At 44.7% G+C, this 23,169-nt stretch overlaps 1 protein-coding gene across 5 annotated transcripts in view; it reads right to left on the bottom strand.

Annotated features, from left to right (window-relative positions):
* Positions 1 to 23,169, bottom strand: part of RCAN2 (regulator of calcineurin 2) — a 161,608-nt gene that overhangs the window by 17,220 nt on the left and 121,219 nt on the right. For all 5 annotated transcript variants that reach the window (XM_075341176.1, XM_075341178.1, XM_075341174.1 and 2 more), the window contains exons 3-4: positions 5,145 to 5,318; positions 4,816 to 4,987 (exon numbers count right to left, since the gene is read on the bottom strand). In XM_075341176.1, coding sequence (XP_075197291.1) covers positions 4,816 to 4,987; positions 5,145 to 5,318 — 346 coding nt within the window. The remainder of the gene's footprint in view (positions 1 to 4,815; positions 4,988 to 5,144; positions 5,319 to 23,169) is intronic.

Here is a 23,169-nt window from a genome sequence, read left to right as displayed (position 1 = left end):
ACAGGGAAAGAGAGGGAAAGAGACAGACAGCGTAAGAGACAGACAAAGACAGGTAAAGAGACAGACAAAGAGACAGACACAGGGAAAGAGATAGAGGAAAAGAGACAGACAGGGAAAGAGAGGGAAAGAGACAGACAGGGAAGGAGACAGACACGGAAAGTGACAGAGATAGATAGACTGAAAAGGAAAGAGATAGACAGGAAAAGAGATTGAGACAGACGGAGAAAGAGACAGAGACAGTCAGAGACAGACAGGGAAAGAGACAGACAAAGAGATAGAGAGAGAGATATATACAGAGGGGTAGACAGACAGAGAATGGGAGAGAAACAGAGAGACAGTTACTATCCCGGGCGTTAATACATTCTATCCCGGGAATGTTAATACATTCTATTTTGTTAACAACAGTTATTAACCCCTGCGAAGCCGGGTAGTACAGCTAGTATCTGATAAATCCACTTCTTCCTCCTTCTGGACTGATTTTTCACTCTCAATTTATGGGTAAAATCTGTGGGTATAGTTACACATTACTGAGATAGTTGGTGCTTTTAAAATGCTATGGAAAGAAATGAGGAAGGAGCTAAAGGCCAACACAAACATGTTGGTTCCATAGACATTTATGAACATTAACTGTCATATGTTATCTCAGTAGTGGGAGAATCTGTATTCACTGAAGGCTGAGTTTACCCAAGAATTCTGAATTTTGAGAATGAATGATCAATCCAGGAGGAGAAAGAATGGATCTCTCTAATTAGATATATTACAAAGTTATACTGTATTCATTAATGGGAAAAAAAAATGTAAACTATGGTTTGTTTTTAATTAAAAAGAGAATTATTTTCACAAGTTCTAGTGTTGATGAAAGGGAACAGTCCACTAATGACTCTGGCCTAAATAGTGCCCTGTATTGGCCAATATCTAAAAAAGTTACATTTGTATATACACATGCCCCCTGCAACTTACATAGGATGGAGCAAAACCAGGCCCCTAAATAACCTCCTGGAAATCAGCAATCCTGAAAGGTTTCTTGTGCCCCTGCATTTTGGGATCCAATGCATAGAACAAGTAGGTAAGGTCCCTAAATAATTTCCGGAGGAGTCAGAAGATATCTTGGAAATCAGCAATTTCAAAAGGTTTCTTGTGCCTTAGCATTTTGGGATCTAAATTACTTCCTGTAGGAGTCAGAACTACATCTTCTGGAAATCGGCAATTCTGAAAGTCTTCTCTTGCCCCAGCATTTTGCGATTCAAGGCATAGAATGAATGGGTAAGGCCCCTACATAACTTCACAGAGGAGTCAGAACATCTCCTGGAAATCGTCAATTCTGAAAGTCTTCTCTTGCCCCGGCATTTAGGGATTCAAGGCATAAAATGAATGGGTAAGGCACCTAAATAACTTCACAGAGAAGTTGGAACATCTCCTGGAAATCGTCAATTCTGAAAGTCTGCTCTTGCCCCGACATTTAGGGATTCAAGGCATAAAATGAATGGGTAAGGCACCTAAATAACTTCACAGAGAAGTTGGAACATCTCCTGGAAATCGTCAATTCTGAAAGTCTGCTCTTGCCCCGACATTTAGGGATTCAAGGCATAAAATGAATGGGTAAGGCACCTAAATAACTTCACAGAGAAGTTGGAACATCTCCTGGAAATCGTCAATTCTGAAAGTCTGCTCTTGCCCGGGCATTTAGTGATTCAAGGGATAGAATTAATGGGTAAGGCACCTAAATAACTTCACAGAGGAATCAGAACATCTCCTGGAAATCAGCAATTCTGAAAGTCTTCTTTAGCCCTGACATTTTGGGATTCAAGGGATAGAATGAATGGGTAAGGCACCTAAATAACTTCTCGGAGGAGTCAGAACATCTTTGGAAATCAGCAATTCTGAAAGTCTTCTCTTGCCCTGGCATTTTGAAATCCATGGCATAGAATGAATGTGTAAGGCACATCTGGAAATCAGCAATTCTGAAAAGCTTCTTGTGCCTGGCCCCTGGCAATTTGGTATCCAAGAGATACACTGAATGGTAAGGCCTCTAACTACCTTCCCGGAGGAGTCAGAATATCTCCTGGAAATCAGCAATTCTGAAAAGCTTCTTGTGCCCCGGCATTTTGGGATTCAATGGATAGAATGAATGGGTAAGACCCAGAAATCACTGAGGAGTCAGAACATCTCTTGGAAATCAGCAATTCTGAAAACCTTCTTGTGCCCTGGCAATTTGGAATCTAAGGGATAGATTGAACGGTAAGGCCCCTAACTACCTTCCCGGGTCTTCTCTTTCCCCAGCATTTTGGGATCCAATGCATAGAATGAATGGTAAGGCCCCTAAATAGCTTCCGGAAGAGTCAGAATATCTGGAAATCAGCAATTCTGTAAAGTTTCTTGTGCCCCTGCATTTTGGGATCTAGGGGATATAAAGATTGGGTGAGGGTCCTAAATAACTTCCCAGAGATGAGTTCCGAAAATCAGAAATTCTGAAAGGCTTCTTGTGCATCTTGGGATCCATGACATAGAATGAACAACCAGATCACAATTAGATAAACTATACAAGTATAATGAATGTTCCTATGAAAATATTTCTCAGAAGGAAAGAAAATAGTTTAATGTGATCAATAAAATGTAGGTGTAGCAAAGATGAAAGTGACATTGTGCACACATGCTGTACAGAAAACTACACAAGAAATCTGGATTTCAGGATAAAGGAGGTTGAGCCACCTGAGAAGCTGATCTCTAATCCTTCATTGAGTTCTCATACTGAATCGTCTCCAAAGAACGAGTAAATACATCATTGTGCCACAATCTATAATACATAAAAGAGTAACATAAAGGACTGCGTTCAGACTCATCAACATCATCTACAAATCTTCTAGAACATACGGTAGTAGATTACTATAACATGGACCTGCTGAGTTTACTGCAGGAAACGCCCATTCAGACCTTTGAGGTCCCATCGCCTGCCAGGATCTCAGCTCTATGACTGTGATTAATGAGTGATAATGTCGGCTCAGCGCACTCTCTGTTCCCGGACTTCATTCTCTCAGTTGTATAAGATGATGAGTTATACAAAAAAAATACACAGAATAGCGATAATGTTCAAAACTCCAAATCTAGTAAGGTGATGCCGCTAGACAGCTCTGACCCGTGGAAGCCTTGACCCCACCATAAGACCTGTGTAGGTCTCCTTTAAGTTGCTCGGTATGGCCTCCATGAATCGGACTAGTTTTTCCAGCACATCCCACAGATGATCAATCGGATTGAGATCTGGAGGATTTAGAGACAAGTCATCACCTTGAAATCTTTGTCATGTTCCTCATACCATTCTATGACGCTTTTGCCATTGAAGTGGAGCATTAGCCTCATGAAAGAGACTACTGCCACAATCGCATACAAGATTTCTCCTGTGCCTCCCCCATACTCTGGAACACTGCACCCCAGCATATCAGATTCTCACCTACCGTGGAAAGCTTCAAGAGGAACCTGAAGACCAATCTCTTCCAACAAGCCTACAACCTACAATAACCCTCAGTCCAGTACACCACTGCGCAACCAGCTTTGTCCTCACCTACTGTACCCTCACCCATTCCCTGCAGACTGTGAGCCCTCGCGGGCAGGGTCCTCTCTACTCCTGTAGACTGTGAGCCCTCGTGGGCAGGGTCCTTTCCTCCTGTACCAGTCTGTTTCTGTATTGTTAATGATTGCTGTACTTGTTTTTATGTATACCCTTTCTCACTTGTAAAGCGCAATGTAATAAATGGTGCTATAATAATAAATAATAATAATACTGCCATGAAAAATATAGATGGCACAAATTGGGGTATGTAGTCTGTACAACGGTTAGGTAGGTAATACATGTCACATTGACCTAATGTCATGAGTGTACCTTGCTCGGGGGAGACCCCGGGTGAATCTGGTGTCAGAAGGTCGCAGTGGCTTGCTGCTGGCAGGTTCACTACTGTTATTTGATAACATCTCTTTCCTTGTGGTGCTGTAGGTGTTAAGCACAGTTTCCTGCCTGGCTGCTGGCTGTAGCTGCCAATCTCAGGTGTGGCTCTTTGGGATCACTCCCCTTCCCTTCCCTATTTAAGTAAGGTGATCTGATCATATGATGCCTGTGATAGAAACTGAATTCCTCATTTCCATATGGTCCACATGGAAGGAGCGAGCTCTGGAAGAAGTCGTGTGTGCTGCACTGAAGCCGCCTGGAGAGGTTTTCCTTTGCATATCTATTACCCCTGTTTGTACTCCTTCCCTTGTGTTTCTGTATTGTAGTGGCGAGAGTCTAGTGAACTCGTTGGAATACTCACTAGTCAGGGTTATTGGAGGGCTAGCTGAGGGAATAAGGTGTCCGGCTCGGTGACAGCTTGCAAGAGCCTGTATAGGGATGCTTGGAAGTTCAGGAGTCAACTTGCGGTGAGTTCAGGAGGTGACCCCTCACCACTCTCCCTAGCATCAGGGACCTTTGTTGTATCGTAACCCCTGTGTTCCTTGTGTGTTGTAACATCTTCTGGGGGTTTACCAGGTACTAGATAACCCTGCTAGTCACATGTGCAATAGCGCCGCTCAGTGCCAAACATGAAAATAGAAGGGAATTAAGAATAGGTATTTAAAGTGATAGGCAACAAGTTTCAAAGTAGTGAACTACCCCTTTAAAGACCTCACATCTTTGTGACCATCGTTGCTGAGCAAATGGGTAGCTTATATTAGTCTCAGCCCATGCTGAGCTTACCTATTCAAAATCTGACTCAGAGTAGACATTTTCACGTTGTGTGACCCTAAATATTAGCAGGCAACCTTTCCAGAAGAAAAAACGTCAGTGCTTACCTGGGCCTAACTTAGCAACTGCATAAAGGAGATCATAATTGATTACTGGTGTAGCATCATCTATGGGCTTCCAACCAACCGGAGGAGATACAGGAGGAGAGATGAGGAATTGTTTAGCAGGTTGTGGGGGTGCCAGGTGGAGTTTGTCTCCATCTGTCTCTGTTGTTTGGACCTGTGTATGACATTGTAGAAATGTTTAGGACATATGCAAAAAAAAATAATGTAATGAAAAAAAATAAAACATGGACAAACACGGTAAAATTGGATTTTAAAGAAATAAAAATTTAAAAGATTTTTAATAATTTCAAACTTGATGTAATGCAATTTACCTGTGCGAAATAAAGTTTTAATTTCTTCCCTCTGAACTGTGTCTCGTGTAGCTCTATCCTTGCTCGCGCTGCTGCCTTGGGGTTACTGAAGTTTATTCGTACTCTTCGGAAGCTCTTGAACAGTTGTAAGGTCACACAGTCATCGTATGCTTGGAAAAGACCCTCAAATTTCTCCTACAGTAAAAGAAAAAAACAAAAAAACTTATGTTACTTCAAAGTACATTTGAACATGAATATTGGGGAAAGGGTAATCCTCTTGTTGATAAGGAGGTCCATGGTCATCAGAGGTTTTCTGGCTCAGGCAGTCCTTGACTTTAACTCTAGAATGCACAACCATAGAAATCAACCGTAGAAAACAAGTAACCTAGTAGGCCTGCGAGGCCCCAGGTATGCGTTCTAGGGTTAAGTGGTCTTCAGGCTCAGACATTCCCTTGGGTTCAGTAGATTTGAGGCAAAGGTGGACTCTGGTGTCTTGTGGTTTCGTAGCTCAAACAGTCTTTAGTGTCCAGGTGTTTTCAGGCTCAAACATTCTCTTGACATCAGTGGAATTGTGGCATAGATGGACTGTGGTGTCTTGTGGTTTCATAGCTCAGTCTTTAGTGTCCATGAGATTTGTGACTCAGATCTACAATGGTTGTTTGGGTCACGTAGACCCTGATGTCCATTGGTCTTGTTACTTATGCATTTAACCACTAGATGCCAAGTACTGTCTAAGGGTCATGACCGCTAGACATCAAGGATTACCTGATCTTCAAAACCATTATACACCAGGGACTGTCTGAGACAGAAAACCATTGGACAACAAGAACTGCTTAAGCCACAAGATTAATGGACACCAAGCTCTACCTGAATAATCAAGCTACTGAATAACAATGAAGGCTTCAGCCACCAGACCAATGGACAACCATGACTATCTCTAAGACGAAACCAATGGACAGCCATGACTATCTGTAAGACTAAACTAATGGACAGTCAAGACTATCTCTAAGACCAGAAAACTACTACTGACCATCATCTGGGAGCTCAAAGCCAGAATTTGTAGAAGCCAAGGGCACAAAAAGGGGCAGCACTCAAGCCAGGCTTTTTTCTATCTTTCCCTGCCAAACATCCTTTGAAATATGCCATCATCTAGAGAACATAACATTTTCCCATCTGTATTTTTTAATCTTGATAAAACAAGCAGTGGTTGTTTGGGTCAAGTAGACCCTGATGTCCATTGGTCTTGTTACAGTACTTACGCATTTAACCACTAGACACCAAGGACTACCTGAGCTTCAAAACCATTGGACATTTCTGGCTGAGGCAGAAAACCATTGGATAACAAGGACTGCTTAAGCCACAAGATTAATGGACACCAAGCTCTACCTGAATAATCAAGCTACTGAATAAAAATGAAGGATTCAGCCACCAAACCAATGGACACCCATGACTATCTCTAAGACGAAACCAATGGACACCCATGACTATCTCTAAGACGAAACCAATGGACACCCATGACTATCTCTAAGACGAAACCAATGGACAGCCGTGACTATCTGTAAAGCTAAACCAATTATTATTATTATTATTATTTATTTATAGAGCACCATTAATTGCATGGTGCTGTACATGAGAAGGGGGTTACATACAAAATACATATACAAGTTAACAGTAGACAGACTAGTACAGAGGGAAGAGGGCCCTGCCCTTGCGGGCTTACATTCTATAGGATTATGGGGAGGAGACAGTAGGTGGGGTGTAGATTGGGCGGCAGCTCCGCACGGTGATCGGGCGGCGGCTCCGCTCGGTGGTCGGGCGGCAGTGAGTTCATTGTAGATTGTAGGAATTTCTGAACAGGTGGGTTTTCAGGTTCCGTTTGAAGTTTGCAAGGGTAGGGGATAGTCTGACGTGTTGAGGCAGCGAGTTCCAGGAGACTGGGGATGCTCGGGAGAAGTCTTGGAGTTGGTTGCGTGAGGAGCGAATGAGAGAGGAGGAGAGGAGATCTTGGGAGGACCGGTGGTGACGTGTTGGAGTGTAGTGGGAGATTAGTTCAGAGATATAGGGAGGAGACAGATTATGCACAGCTTTGTAGGTCAGTGTTAGTAGTTTGAATTGGATATGGTGGAAGAGTGGGAGCCAGTGGAGGGACATGCAGAGAGGAGAAGCGGGGTGGTATTGAGGAGAGAAGTGGATCAGTCGGGCAGCAGAATTAAGGATGGACTGGAGAGGGGCAAGCGTGTTGGCAGGGAGGCCACAGAGGAGGATGTTACAGTAGTCGAGGCGGGAGATTATGGGGGCATGCACTAGCATTTTTGTAGATTGCGAATTGAGGAAAGGGCGGATTCTGGAAATATTTTTGAGTTGAAGACGACAGGAGGTGGTGAGGGATTGGATGTGTGGTATGAAAAACAAGGCAGAGTCAAAGGTCACTCCGAGGCAGCGAACTTTGGGTACTGGCGAGAGCATGGTGTTATTTATTGTAATAGATAGATCAGGTGGAGAGTGTAGGGGAGATGGAGGAAAGATGATTAGTTCAGTTTTGGCCACATTGAGCTTTAGGAAGCGAGAGGAGAAAAAGGAGGATATAGCAGATAGGCACTCTGGGATTCTGGACAGCAGAGATGTGACATCTGGGCCAGAGAGGTAGATCTGGGTGGACCAGATGTAAACCAATGGACAGCCAAGACTGTCAGGGCCGGGAAACTACTACTGGCCATCATCTGAGAGCTCAAATTCAGAATTTGGGGAAGCCAAGGGCTCGAAAGGGGCAGCACTTAAGCCAGACTTTTCTGTATTATTCACTGCCAAACATCTTTTGAAAAATGCCGTCATGTAGAGAACATAACATTTTCCCATCTGTATTTTTTAATCTTGATAAAACAAGCCAAAAATGGAGCGGTAAGTGACGAAATCACAAGAAGATGCCCTGACATAAATCAATGCTCCCCAACCAACGGAGGACAGTCCAGATGGGGTAAGTCCCAGCTGTGCTTCGTCTACCAGACATGTCAGCTGAAGATGGCTCACAACAGTTAGGGTAGAGGTAGAACCTTAGATTCTGGTAGAGGACGAAAATGTCAACTTGTTGTGTTGGCACGTATCAGCGTAGTACCGCTAAATACCATCTCTCCCAGCACCTGCATCTGATATTTACAGATCCCTGAGGAAGCAATCACCTGCACTCTCAACAAGTCTGACCTTATGTTCTGCACATCTAGACCGTACGCTCTGTGCCAGGCACCAGGGGACATGGTAGACTTTTAGGGTATTTGTGTTGGTGTGAAATATAATGCAGGTGGCATCCTCAAAGGATGCAAAAAATACTTCTCTAAAGTAATATACCCAAATTAGCATAGAGTGTAATGGCGGGATCTAGCATTGATCCTTCAATCCTCCAATCAGACAATAAGAAAAGCTCTAAAGTGCAATTTCATTCACAACTGACACCAACATCAACACTAAAGCAAAGATTTCAAAAGCTAAAAAGTGGTGTAAAAAGAAAAGGTTTTTATTCTATTCTAAATGTCGCTTTCATTATACCTCAATACTATAAAAGTACCCAAGATATACACTACAAAAATATGACTATTATAATACTGCCCCCTATGTACAAGAATATAACTACTATAATTCTGCCCTCTATGTACAAGAATATAACTACTATAATACTGCTCCTATGTACAAGAATATAACTACTATAATACTGCTCCTATGTACAAGAATATAACTACTATAATACTGCCCCTATGTACAAGAATATAACTACTATAATACTGCCCCTATGTACAAGAATATAACTACTATAATACTGCTCCTATGTACAAGAATATAACTACTATAATACTGCTCCTATGTACAAGAATATAACTACTATAATACTGCCTCTATGTACAAGAATATAACTACTATAATACTGCTCCCTATGTACAAGAATATAACTACTATAATACTGCCCCTATGTACAAGAATATAACTACTATAATACTGCTCCTATGTACAAGAATATAACTACTATAATACTGCTCCTATGTACAAGAATATAACTACTATAATACTGCTCCTATGTACAAGAATATAACTACTATAATACTGCTCCTATGTACAAGAATATAACTAATATAATTCTGCTCCTATGTACAAGAATATAACTGGTATAATTCTGCTCCTATGTACAAGAATATAACTACTATAATACAGCTCCTATATACAAGAATATAACTACAATAATACTGCCCCTTTGTACAAGAATATAACTACTATAATATTGCCCCTATGTACAAGAATATAACTACTATAATACTGCTCCCTATGTACAAGAATATAACTACTATAATACTGCCCCTATGTACAAGAATATAACTACTATAATACTGCCTCTATGTACAAGAATATAACTACTATAATACTGCCCCTATGTACAAGAATATAACTACTATAATACTGCTCCTATGTACAAGAATATAACTACTATAATACTGCTCCTATGTACAAGAATATAACCACTATAATACTGTCCCTATGTACAAGAATATAACTACTATAATACTGCCCCTATGTACAAGAATATAACTACTATAATACTGCTCCTATGTACAAGAATATAACTACTATAATACTGCCCCTATGTACAAGAATATAACTACTATAATACTGCTCCTATGTCCATAACTACTATAATACTGCTCCTATGTACAAGAATATAACTACTATAATACTGCCCCTATGTACAAGAATATAACTACTATAATACTGCCTCTATGTACAAGAATATAACTACTATAATACTGCCCCTATGTACAAGAATATAACTACTATAATACTGCCCCCTATATACAAGAATATAACTACTATAATACTGCTCCTATGTACAAGAATATAACTACTATAATACTGCCCCTATGTACAAGAATATAACTACTATAATACTACTTCCTAAGTACAAGAATATAACTACTATAATACTGTGTGCACCAAAATAAATTGAAAAACCTGCCCACGCTCCGACAGAAGTGTTCTGTTTCTGGCTGGCTGCATATAGGCTGAGACCCAAACTATTAGTAACTTCTATTGGGGTTCAGGTCAATTCTGGCTCCTAAACCAAACTTTATCAAAAGTCCAACTGAAGCCACCAAACTGAATTTCCACGGGTCTGCTCATCTCTGGTTAAAAGGTACAATTTTGCTTGGCTGCAGCCACCACTAGGGGGAGCACAGTAGCTCACTGCATACTGGAAATCACTGGCATTATATGTCATATTCAGTAACTCCCAGTCTCCCTCTAGTGGTGGCTGTAGACAGCTAGAATTGTTTCTTTTATCTATAACTATGCTCAGATAAGAAAGTGAGGCTTCGGCTGGTATAAAAATATATTAAGGAATGAATCACACCAAAAATGTCAGCCCCATTCTACCAGTTTCTGAACGTTCTTCCTTTGAAGCCCCCACCCATCTGAAGGCATGCTGCAGTGCATGGCAGATATTGTGTAGTTCCGGCCTTAATCTGCACGGTCAATTGTATCAATGAAGCAATCATCATTCCATCCAACGTAAATGTTCTATCACTATGGTAACAATATGAAACCTCCATGCACGTGATCCGAGGAAAATGTCCTAATCTGGCCATTTGTATTCAGGAACAGTTTGCCGCTCGGCTCATTTTCCCTTCACTAAAGACACTGGTGGGGACGAGGCTCCTTCGCTGATTTACATATCACCCATGGAGAAACCAGTCCGGCTAATAACAACGTATGAGTATGAGGGGACAATTAACTACTTATTTATTAACTGTGAGGTTTCCTTATCATCAGAGGCAGGATTACAATGACAGGTAACATCTTTATACACAGTTGTTAACATAGGATCCCCCAATCACAACAGGAGATGTCACAGCTCACCTCCTCTCCCTTCACAATCTTTGCACACCATTATTAGATGCATCAATACAAAATATAGGGTCAGAGTCTGTTCGTTGCTGCTAATGTACGTGTGAATTTCCTGACATAACAGGAAGTATGAGCTACTGAGTGGTGAGAACATTTGCAGGACAGCTTCTTCTAAAGGCCTACATTGATATCAAGCAATATGTTGAATAAAATGGCTCTTCTTCTCTGGAGGGCATTTGCCTGCCCATAATGGGGTCCATTCTAATCTTTCTTAAAGGGTCACAGTCAGTAAGACTATACATAGGAAATCTGAGGTACTGCAGAGTAGGGCAGGGAAACACACACTTCCAACAATACCCATTCAGCTGTTATCCAGGGCTTTACATGGCAAAATTAATGTTTTCACCCTATGCAAATTAGGTTTGCAAGTGCACTGGTGAGCATATCAGTGCACTTGCAGTCCTCAGATCCTATTCGCTTCTCCTCTCTGATGCATCACCCACTTCATGATTGGCACCGGAAACAGAGGTTCTACTGCAGGACGTCACCTTTATTCTCTATTATCAAGAAGCTAGAGCGGCGCCGGCAAGGAGGGACAGAGAGAGGAGCCGAGGACCGCAAGTGCACTGATATGTCCACTAGTGCACTTGCAGTTCTCAGCTCCTCTTTGCTTCTCCTTGTCGATACATCACCCATTTCTTAATTGATACCGGTGACAGAGGCTCTGCTGCAGGACATCCCCTCCCCTCTCTACTATTTAGCAAGAAGCAAGTGCTGCACTGGCAAGGAGAGGCAGAAAGAGGAGCTGAGGACTGCAAGTGCACTGATATGCCCACTAGTGCACTTGCGGTCCTCAGCTCCTCTTCGCGTTTTCTTGCTGGTGCATCATTCACTTCTTGATTGACACCAGTGACAGAGGCTCTCCTCTCTACTATCTATCAAGAAGCAAGTGCTGCACCAGCAGAGAGAGGAGCCGAGGACCACAAGTGCACTGATATGGCCACCAGTGCACTTGTGGTCCTCAGCTCCTCTTCGCTTCTTCTTGCAGGTGTGTCCTCCACTTCTTGATTGACACCAGTGACAGAGGCTCTGCTGGAGGATATCAACTCTCCTCTCTACTATCAAGAAGCAAGTGCGGTGCCAGCAAGGAGAGGCGAAGAGAGGAGCCAAGGACCGCAAGTAAACTGATACACCCAAAAGTGCTTAAGCCTAAATTGCATAGGATTGAAACATGAATTTTGGCACAATGAAGCAGCAAATTCCCTACCCTGCAGTACCGTTTCCCAAGTACATAGTCGTGTACCAAGTATAATGGAAGTCTATGGGGAAGTCAAGTATTTCTCACAGAAAGATGCTAGCGTTTCCCATTGACTTCCATTATACTCTGAACACGAGTGGAGCCCATCCGAGTATCCGAGCATGGTAGTGCACGCTCATCACTAATAGTCGCCATGTCCCAATCTTTGACGACGTGCTTGAGGAAATTTCTCCCCAAATTTTTGGGAAGGCTGCAAAAAAATAAATAATTCTGAAAGGAGGCAAATGGAATGTAATTACTGCCTCCTTCCGAGGAGCTCAAGCCCCATGCAAACTCCTTTGCACAATGTGTTTAGATACTCTGCCAGTTCCTATACTACGCCACATGCAAATCAAGACAGGTTCCACGCAGAACAGGCCTCGCCATGGTCAACCACACACGTTGTCATTTTAAAATGGATATAAATGCTGCCAGCATTGCTGTAGAGGTTACAGGGGTGGGGGTCCACCTATCATTTAATCAGACCATACGTCGCACACTGCATCATATGGGTCTGCATGGCTGTTGTCCCAGAAGGAAGCCTCTTCTAAAGATGATGCACAAGAAAGTCCACAAACAGTTTGTTGAAGACAAGCAGACTAAGGACATGGATTACTAGATCTGTCCTGTGGTCTGATGAGATCAATATGAACTTATTTGGTTTAGATGGTGTGAAGCATGTGTGGTGGCAACCAGGTGAGGAGTACAAAGACAAGTGTGTCCTGCCTACAGTCAGGCATGGTGGTGAAAGTGTCATGGTTTGGAGCTGCATGGGGAGCTACAATTCATTGAGGGAACCATGAATGCAACATACAGTGGCTACGGAAAGTATTCAGACCCCTTTAAATATTTCCCTGTTTGTTTCATTGCCGTCATTTGGTAAATTCAAAAAAGTTCATTTTTCTCATTAATGTACACTCTGCACCCCATCCCCCATCTTGACAGAAAAAAACAGAAATGTAGAAATTTTTGCAAATTTATTGAACAAGAAAAACTGAAATATGACATGGTCATAAGTATTCAGACCCTTTACTCAGACACTCATATGTAAGTCACATGCTGTCCATTTTCTAGTGATCCTCCTTGAGATGGTTCTACGCCTTCATTGGAGTCCAGCTGTGTTTAATTAAACTCATAGGACTTGATTTGGAAAGACGCACACCTTCTATATAAGACCTCACAGCTCACAGTGCATGTCACTGAGAATCATGAGGTCAAAGGAACTGCCCAAGGAGCTCAGAGACAGAATGGTGGCAAGTCACAGATCTGGCCAAGGTTACAAAAGAATTTCTGCAGTACTCTAGGTTCCTAGGAGCACAGTGGGCTCCATAATCTTTAAATGGAAGATGTTTGGGACCACCAGAACTCTTCCTAGACCTGGCCGTCCAGCCAAACTGAGCAATCGTGGGAGAAGAGCCTTGGTGAGAGAGGTAAAGAAGAACCCCAAGATCACTGTGGCTGAGCTCCAGAGATGCAATAGGGAGATGGGAGAAAGTTCCACAAAGTCAACTATCACTGCTGCCTCTACCAGTTGGGCCTTTATGCAGAGTGGCCCGATGGAAGCCTCTCCTCAGTGCAAGACATATGAAAGCCCGCATAGAGTTTGCAAAAAAACACATGAAGGACTCCCAGACTATGAGAAATAAGATTTTCTGGTCTGATGAGATGAAGATAGAACTTTTTGGTGATATTTCTAAGCGGTATGTGTGGAGAAAATGCTCATCACCTGCCCAATACAATCCCAACAGTGAAACATGGTGGTGGCAGCATCATGCTATGGGGGTGTTTTTCAGCTGCAGGGACAGAACAACTGGTTGCAATTAAAGGAAAGATGAATGTGACCAAGTACAGAGATATCCTGGAAGAAAACCTCTTCCACAGTGCCCTGGACCTCAGACTTGGCCGAAGGTTCACCTTCCAACAAGACAATGACCCTAAGCGCACAGCTAAAATAACAAAGGAGTCGCTTCAGAACAACTCTGTGACTATTCTTGACCGGCCCAGCCAGAGCCCTGACCTAAACCCAATTGAGCATCTCTGGAGAGACCTGAAAATGGCGTCCACCAACGTTCACCATCCAACCTGACGGAACTGGAGAATATCTGCAAGGAAGAATGGCCGAGGATCCCCAAATCCAGAATCACAAGAAGACTCTTGGTTGAACTAGCTCAAAAGGAGGGGGTTTCTACTCAATACTGAGCAAAGGGTCTGAATACTTATGACCATGTGATATTTCAGTTTTTCTTGTTTAATAAATTACCAAAAATTTCTACATTTCTGTTTTTTCCTGTTAAGAAGGGGGATGGGGTGCAGAGTGTACATTAATGAGAAAAAAAAAGAACTTTTCTGAATTTACCAAATGACTGCAATGAAACAAAGAGTGAAAAATTCAAAGGGGTCTGAATACTTTCCGTACCCACTGTATATCAATGAATACTGACAACAGGAACAATAGAAATCAGGGAGCATTTTGCGCAGCCAAATGTTGTGACCTTCTATTGTCAGAAACCACATGACCGTTAACTGTAACACAACCGTGACAAAGTTATTCTGAAGCATTAAAAGGCCCTTGAACACACAGCCAATATCATTAAGAATGAGGAGTCCTGGAGGTGATGATCCGGCCCCCACAGAGCCCCGATTACAACATCATCCAGTCTGCACAAAAAGAGACAGAAGGATTTGCGCAATCCTCATATACAGAGGAGGTAAGATGCTTGGAACAACCTCCCTGAGATCCTTCAAAGACTGTGTGCAAGTGACAAGTACATAGAAGAACTGAGGCAAAGGGACAGCAAGTATCGATTTGATTTATTATTATTATTTATTATTATAGCGCCATTTATTCCATGGCGCTTTACAAGTGAGAGAGGGTATATGTACAACAATCATTAACAGTACAAAACAGACTGGTATAGGAGGAGAGGACCCTGCCCACGAGGGCTCAGTCTACAGGGAATGGGTGATGGTACAATAGGTGAGGACAGAGCTGTTTGCGCAGTGGTCTACTGGACTGAGGGCTATCGTAGGTTGTAGGCTTGTTGGAAAAGATGGGTCTTGAGGTTCCTCTTGAAGCTTTCCACGGTAGGGGAGAGTCTGACATGCTGAGGTAGAGCATTCCAGAGTATACATGAGGTGCTGGAGAAATCTTGTACGCGATTGTGGGAAGAGGAGATAAGGGAGGAGCAGAGAAGGAGATCTTGTGAGGATCTGAGGTTGCATGCAGGTAGGTACCGGGAGACTAGGTCACAGATGTAAGGAGGAGACAGGTTGTGGATGGCTTTGTATGTCATGGTTAATGTTTTGAACTGGAGTCGTTGGGCGATGGGAAGCCAGTGAAGGGCTTGGCAGAGTGGCGAGGCTGGGAAATAGCAAGGGGAGAGGTGGATTAAGCGGACCGCAGAGTTTAGGATAGATTGGAGGGGTGCAAGAGTGTTCGAAGGGAGGCCAGAGAGCAGGAGGTTGCAGTAGTCAAGGCGGGAGATGATGAGGGCATGCACTAATGTTTTTGTTGATTCTTGGTTAAGGAAAGCACGGATCCGGGAGATATTTTTGAGTTGTATTCGGCATGAGGTGAAGAGGGCTTGGATGTGAGGCTTGAAGGATAGAGCAGAGTCGAGGGTTACTCCGAGGCAACGAGCTTGTGAGACTGGGGAGAGTGAGCAGCCATCAAGTTTGATGGAAAGGCTTCTTGGAGGGGATGAGTGAGGAGGAGGAAAGACAATGAACTCTGTTTTGTCCATGTTAAGCTTTAGGAATCGCGCAGAGAAGAAGGATGAAATAGCAGACAGACATTGGGGGATTTTGGTTAGTAGAGAGGTAATGTCAGGTCCAGAAAGGTAGATCTGTGTGTGGTAGATTTCTCTTTTGTTCTTTCACTTTGCATTTTGCTGATTGATGATAAAATTCCAGAATTTATACATAAGACCCATAAAAGGGATAATATAGAAGCAGTAAATATATCTATATGCATCAGATAGCAAAAACAACCGTGTGGTGGAGCCTGATCAGGAGGACCCCGGCACGGACGCCATGTACTGGATGGTAATACGGCTGTATGCAGTTCAGTGATTGCAGCTCCGGCATCTGTAATCCTAATAAAGGACAACTAATCAAAGGACGGCCTCGCGGAGTGCGCTCCTAATCATTTATTAAAATACGATTGCGGCATGCCAATTATAAGCCTCACCCTCGGCAGCATTAAAGGGATTGTGGAGAAAGAAAAAAGAAGGTATTTGCGATTTCTTGTTACACACAAGGTGTCTTTTTTTTGTAGAACTGATTGGCAGGCTAAGGCTACTTTCACACATCCGGTTTGAGAACTGCAGCTCAATCTGGCTGTGAAACCTATGCGGCGAAAACTCCGCATCCTTTGCATAAGTTTTTACATGCAGCCCGTCCGTTTTTTTCCGGTTGCGGCACGCTACTGAGCATGCGCAGTGGAAGAAACCGCATGCGGCGGCCGGATGTGGTTTTTTTCCGCATCGCGCCGCATCCGGCGTCCATAGGCATGCATTGAAAAATGCGCCGCAGCGGCCGGATGTGGCACGATGCGGGTTTTTGTTGCCGGAGCAAAAAACTTTGCAGTCAACGTTCCATCCGGCCGCGGCATCGGCTAAATCTGCCGCATGCGGCAAAAACCGGACAGAACGCAAGCCCATGCGGCACAATACGGCACTAATGTAAGTCTATGCTAAAAAAAAAAAACCGCAACCGGCGGCAAAAAAAAACGGTTGCGGTTTTTCTGCAGAGCGCCATATTGTGCAGCACTGCAAAAACCGGATGTGTGAAAGTAGCCTTAGGGTTAGGGGTAATATCGGAACACTGAAAAAAAACACGTGGATACCAAGGGCGTAATGATTGCAGCCTGGTGTGGTGTGAGCCCATCGATCCCAGTGCCTACTTCAGATGGATATGCCGTACAAAGACTCATCTGATCCCTGCACAGCAATAGACACTGTCGGCCAAACAGAGACCGGCAGCTGATGTCAGCATGTCAGGTATTGGTGACCCTTCGCAGTGACATCATGCATCGCCATAGCAGCAGGCTATGGTCAGCTGCCGGCTACAGAGGCGGCAAGACGTGGGGAGGAAGGAGGGAAGTAGAATGCGTTTTGCTTTTTATGCATTAGAGGCAGAATGGGGAACATATATACCAGGATTGGGGACATACAGTTGTGCTCAACATGGGAGACACTTGGACGTTCCAACATCACAACGATCCAAAACACAAGGCCAGCTCGACCTGTCATTGGCTTCAGCAGAACAAAGTGAAGGTTCTGGAGTGGCCATCTGAGTCTCCTGTCCTCAATATTATTGAGCCACTCTGGAGAGAACTCAAGCGTGTAGTTCATGCAAGAAAGCCCAGGAATTTACAGGAACTGGAGGCTTTTTGCCAAGAAGAATGGGCAGCTTCACCATCTGAGAAAATAAAGAGCCTCATCCACAACTACTACAAAACACTTCAAGCTATCATTGATGTTAGGGGGGGCAATACACGGTATTAAGAACTGGGGGATGTGAACTTTTGATCAGGGTCATTTGTATGGTTTTGGTTGTAATTATGATTTAAAAAGACAAAAATACAGTAGTTTGACAATAAATGGCTTCACCCAACCATTAGACATATATACCAGGATGGGATATATATATATATATATATATATATATATATATATATATATATATATATATATATTCTCATCTTGGTATGTATGTCCCCATCCTGGGCACCATACTGGTATAAATGTTCCCAATCCTGGGCCCCTTACTGTTTATATATATATATATATATATATATATATATATATATACACACACCAGGATGGGATACATATGCGTCGCCCCTGAGGCTTCAGTCGCCACAGAGTATTGCACCCAAATTTGGGTGTAATTCTAAACCCGGATCCTGAAGAGATCAGTCCCAGTTTCACCACATACGCACTCAAATACACACCAGGTTGCCCTGTTCCACTGGGGACTGGGCTAGGGTCGGGTAATAAAGGGGTCGCTGACAGAGAGGCATTTTCAGGATGCCCTCAACAGGGGCCCCAGTCCACTAGCTTAGGACCTGGGGGAGTCAGGAGCCAACACAACAATTAGAGTTCTCCAGCAGGAGAGGAAAGGAGCAGCCCCATCTACAGGTGTTCCAATGGGAAGGAGGAGACGTTCACAGCGGTTGCCGCGGAGAGAGGGATCTCTGCTCCCCACGGAACCGACGCCACACAGGGCGGCAGGACCCTAGGGAAGACAATACTTCACGTTGGTTTTCCAGAATCTGCCTGGACAGGGACAGTTTCAAGCCTCCCTGACCACAAAGTGCCCTGGAGCACAGTGCCATATAGGATCCGGGGCTTTGGATGGCTTCAAACCCCACAGCAGACCCGCGGCACCTGCATACAGGGACAAAAGTACATCTCGTGAAACATAGGGTCCCCTCATAACTTCAAGCCAGAAGATCCACAGCACAGGTGCTAAAAGGAGGGGACCCACTGACCACCACACCGGACTGATCACAGGTTTGGGTTCTACGGGGCCCATCATAGCAACTGACTGGTATTACCCGGGTGAGCGGCACAGCACTAAAAGTGAATAAACAACCTGGAACCGCAATCATAGACTCTGGCTCTTTATTACCGGTACTGCCGCTCCCCGCCGCCATTAGTACTCCCCTCATCATCCTCCCCGGGCCTGCTCCACCTGTGGGGAGCGATACCACCCATAGCTGCTATTACCATCTGCCCCAGAGGACAGTGACAGCAGCGGCGGCCCATTCCCTGGCCGCATACCACAGGTGGCGTCACAACAAACACCTCATTACTACTACCCCATCATCTCCTATCCCCCAGCCATTCTCCTGTACGCCTCGGGACAACAAACCCAGACAAGGCCGCCCGTGACAAGCGACAGTCAATGGCCCGGATAGGGGACATGTATACCAGGAAAGGGCCCAGGATTGCGGAGATATGTATCAGGATAAGGGAAATATATACCAGGAAGGGGCCCAGGATTGGAAACATATATACCAGAATGAAGGCTATATTTACCAAGATGGGGGACATATACCAGGATGGTACGAGCAAAAGAGGAAGGATTCACAGCCGCAATATTAGTAACAATAAATATAAGGGTGCACAATTGTCAAGCAATGGCCACAGACAAGGGAGAAAAAGCTCTTGACAAAATATGGCACTCACTCAATGAATAAAATTACAAAGTTTTATTAGTGCATAATTAAAACCATACAGTAATACATAAAAACTAACACCACCATATAAAAAAAGGGCCCCTTATGAACATAAGTTCTTAAAATACATAATAATATAAATATAGCCAAAACCAAATAACAGAGAAGGCTCCTAATAGAGCACAAGAAAATATAGCAGAATAGCTGAATACTATCAGACAATGCAAGGTAGGACAAAGTCTACAAAACAACCATATAACATATAGAGGTGAAGCGCACCAAGCATATAATATAGCTGATATATAGTATATTTCCACTATAACCAGACAAGGTGTAGAAAAAGCCGAGCTTGTGTCAAAATTAGGATACAATGAGCAGCAAGATAAGGTGCAGAGGAGACCTGACCCAACCCGTGTCGCCTATCACGGCTTCATCAGGAGAAAGTGTGGTAAGATTAGCCTGATAGGGGACATTTATATCAGAAAGGGGCCCAGGATTGGGAACATATATACCAGGATGAAGGATATATTTACCAAGATGGGGCACATATATACCAGGATGGAGGAAATATATATCAAGATGGGGGAGATATATACCAGGAAGGTGATAAGGATAGGGGACTGTGACGGGGTATGTGACAGAGCAGTAAGGGACGCCAGGCTGCTGAACAATCCAACAAGATTTAATGAGGCAGGGAACATAAAACATCCTATATCCAAATGGTTCTTTAGACTCCACACAAGGGAAACAGATCCGGGGCAATCAGACGCCTAGGAACATGCAACAACAGTCCTTAGATGAGTTCTTTAAATCCGATAGCGTGGCTGAGACAACACAATCCCACGTAGCAGCTGATCTTCAATGTCCCATAGTCCATACACAGGTTCTAGGATTCAGCCTCAGCTATATATCCTAATCCTTCTCCAGCCGAGATCCAACTAACTGAACTAACATGGGTCTCATTGTTCTTCTCTCCTGGGATCAGCCCCTAAGGTGAGCAGAAGAGTCCAACTCCCCCTGGACACTTGATACATGAATGGACTTTGAATGTCCTGGCTCTGTTCTGTTTACCAAGTTGTGGTTGGAGAAGTTCCATGCTGAGAAGAACAAACAATCCCCCACCAGTAGTACATACAGGATAGTCAAGGAGAGACAGACTCTTACACCATGAGCACAGGAGGGGGAGGGACACGCTGTTACAGACATATAAATCATGATGGGTTATGTGTGACATTTACCAGGTAGGGCATTCAGAATGGGGCACATGACTATGTGATGCCCTGGACCCCCAGGGGTCACAGGTAACAACACCACCAACATCACACCCCCCCCCACCCCTAGTGAGGACACAACAGTCACCCGAAAGGGAGACCTGATGCCTCCCTCAGGGCAAGTAGGGCACACCAGGTGAGCGGAGTCAGGCGGAAAGACACGCCCACCGAGGAGACTACTGTCCTGAGGCAGGAAATACAAACAGATTGAGTTGTAGAGTGGCAGAGACAGGAGGTGTAGAGGGGTAGAGCTATCAGGGACCCGGGTAGGAGCCTGGGCCCCTTGTAACGTCAGGCAGGCAGGCAGACGGTGGTGGCCACCTGCAGGAGTACCGGTGTACGACCGGCGGAACCGTAGGGACCGGGCAGGGTTGGAGCCCGCCGGACCTGAACCGGGAAGTCAACCGTTTACCGGAGCACAAGAAACCGGGTACTCAGACCCCGTCCTAGCTTGGAAACCACTGAGTGTAGGCAAATTAACTGATTGCAGTCTGGACCTCACGGGTTCATTCTCACCCCAAGACCCGAAAGAAGGCAAAAGCCCACCGAGACCGGGTGAGCGCCACCGCCAAAGGCCAACCACCCGACGGGCCAGCGCCTGCGGGCAACAGAGGGCTCCTCCGGCAGCTGAACGCCGGGGAGCGGGCTACAACTGCCCAGGCAGGGGAGCCGAACACCAAGACCAGAGGTGCAGGGAAGAGGGACCATCACCAACCTCACCGGGGACATCAGCAGCCGGCCGCGGGCACCGACCATCCTTGAACTTTAGTTTACCAGTGACTCTGAGTGTGATTAATCGTGAGTACACCAGTGCCATCCGGGCACCGCACCGTACTGCGGCGCCCTGTACCACATCGCCATCGCCTTCCCCATCGGGCCCCGGGACGCACCGCCCCTACCCACGGAGGGGTTAACACCGAGGCTGCGCCACCAACACCGATCCCGGGAATACCCCTACTCCTGCCGCAGTGGTGGTGCATCCCGTCACCACAAACCGTGGGTGGCGTCACGGCTCACCCGACACCCACCATACACCACCACCCCCACTGCTTCCCCTTAATGGAGTGACATGGCCCCCGGTCCGGAGGCGCTCGAGCCACCGACAACCCGAGCCCGGACCCCGAGTGGCTCGGCCCGAACAGCGGAGCGGCCGAGCCCTCTCAGGGCAGTACAACTACACAATTAAGTTGGGTGCGGGGTCAACACGTATGTCTTCATAGGATTTACAATGCTACAATATCTGATCAACAACAAACTCGGCCAACCGGACTCTAGCTATGCATACCATCAGCAAATCGTATAAAGCACCAAATAGCTCATCACTAGTTACGAGTACCAAGTACCCGCACATGGTAGTGCCCGCTCATCCCTACTTACAAGTACCAAGCACCCGAGCATGGTAGTGCCCGCTCATCACTAGTTACTTACGAGTACTGAGCACCTGAGCATGGTAGTGCCCGCTCATCACTAGTTACGAGTACTGAGCACCCGAGCATGGTAGTGCCCGCTCATCACTAGTTACGAGTACTGAGCACCCGAGCATGGTAGTGCCTGCTCATCACTAGTTACGACTACAGAGCACTCGAGCATGGTAGTGCCCGCTCATCACTAGTTACGAGTACTGAGCACCCGAGCATGGTAGTGCCCGCTCATCACTAGTTACGACTACAGAGCACTCGAGCATGGTAGTGCCCGCTCATCACTAGTTACGAGTACTGAGCACCCGAGCATGGTAGTGCCCGCTCATCACTAGTTACGACTACAGAGCACTCGAGCATGGTAGTGCCCGCTCATCACTAGTTACCAGTACTGAGCACCCGAGCATGGTAGTGCCCGCTCATCACTAGTTACGAGTACTGAGCACTCGAGAATGGTAGTGCCCGCTCATCACTAGTTACGACTACAGAGCACTCGAGCATGGTAGTGCCCGCTCATCACTAGTTACGACTACAGAGCACTCGAGCATGGTAGTGCCCGCTCATCACTAGTTATGAGTACTGTGCACCTGAGCATGGTAGTGCCCGCTCATCACTAGTTACGAGTACTGAGCACCCGAGCATGGTAGTGCCCGCTCATCACTATTAATAACATTGCACTAAGTTTCAGTCTACAATCTTCACTCATTTTCACCCCTTAGACCTACTGGGACATTAGAGAATAATTAATAATAACAATAAACGATTAGATAGTGGCATTACATCATCGATATTAGGTCATAATCTTCATAGACCACCTGGGACATTAAAGAATAACTCAAATCACCTTAGGCCACCAGGAACAATAGATATTAATTTGTAACTACCCTAAATGTATCTAGTCAAAAAGATAATTCATAACCATCTTAAAACACCCGAGACATAACATATTAACTCATAAACACCCTAGGCCACTTGGGACATTAGAAATAACTCC

The sequence above is a fragment of the Anomaloglossus baeobatrachus genome, chromosome 3 (assembly GCF_048569485.1).
Source record: "Anomaloglossus baeobatrachus isolate aAnoBae1 chromosome 3, aAnoBae1.hap1, whole genome shotgun sequence".
NCBI classification, from domain to species: Eukaryota; Metazoa; Chordata; class Amphibia; order Anura; family Aromobatidae; genus Anomaloglossus; species Anomaloglossus baeobatrachus.
The sequence above is the reverse complement of the archived record's forward strand: the minus strand, read 5'-3'. Positions and strand labels throughout refer to the sequence as shown.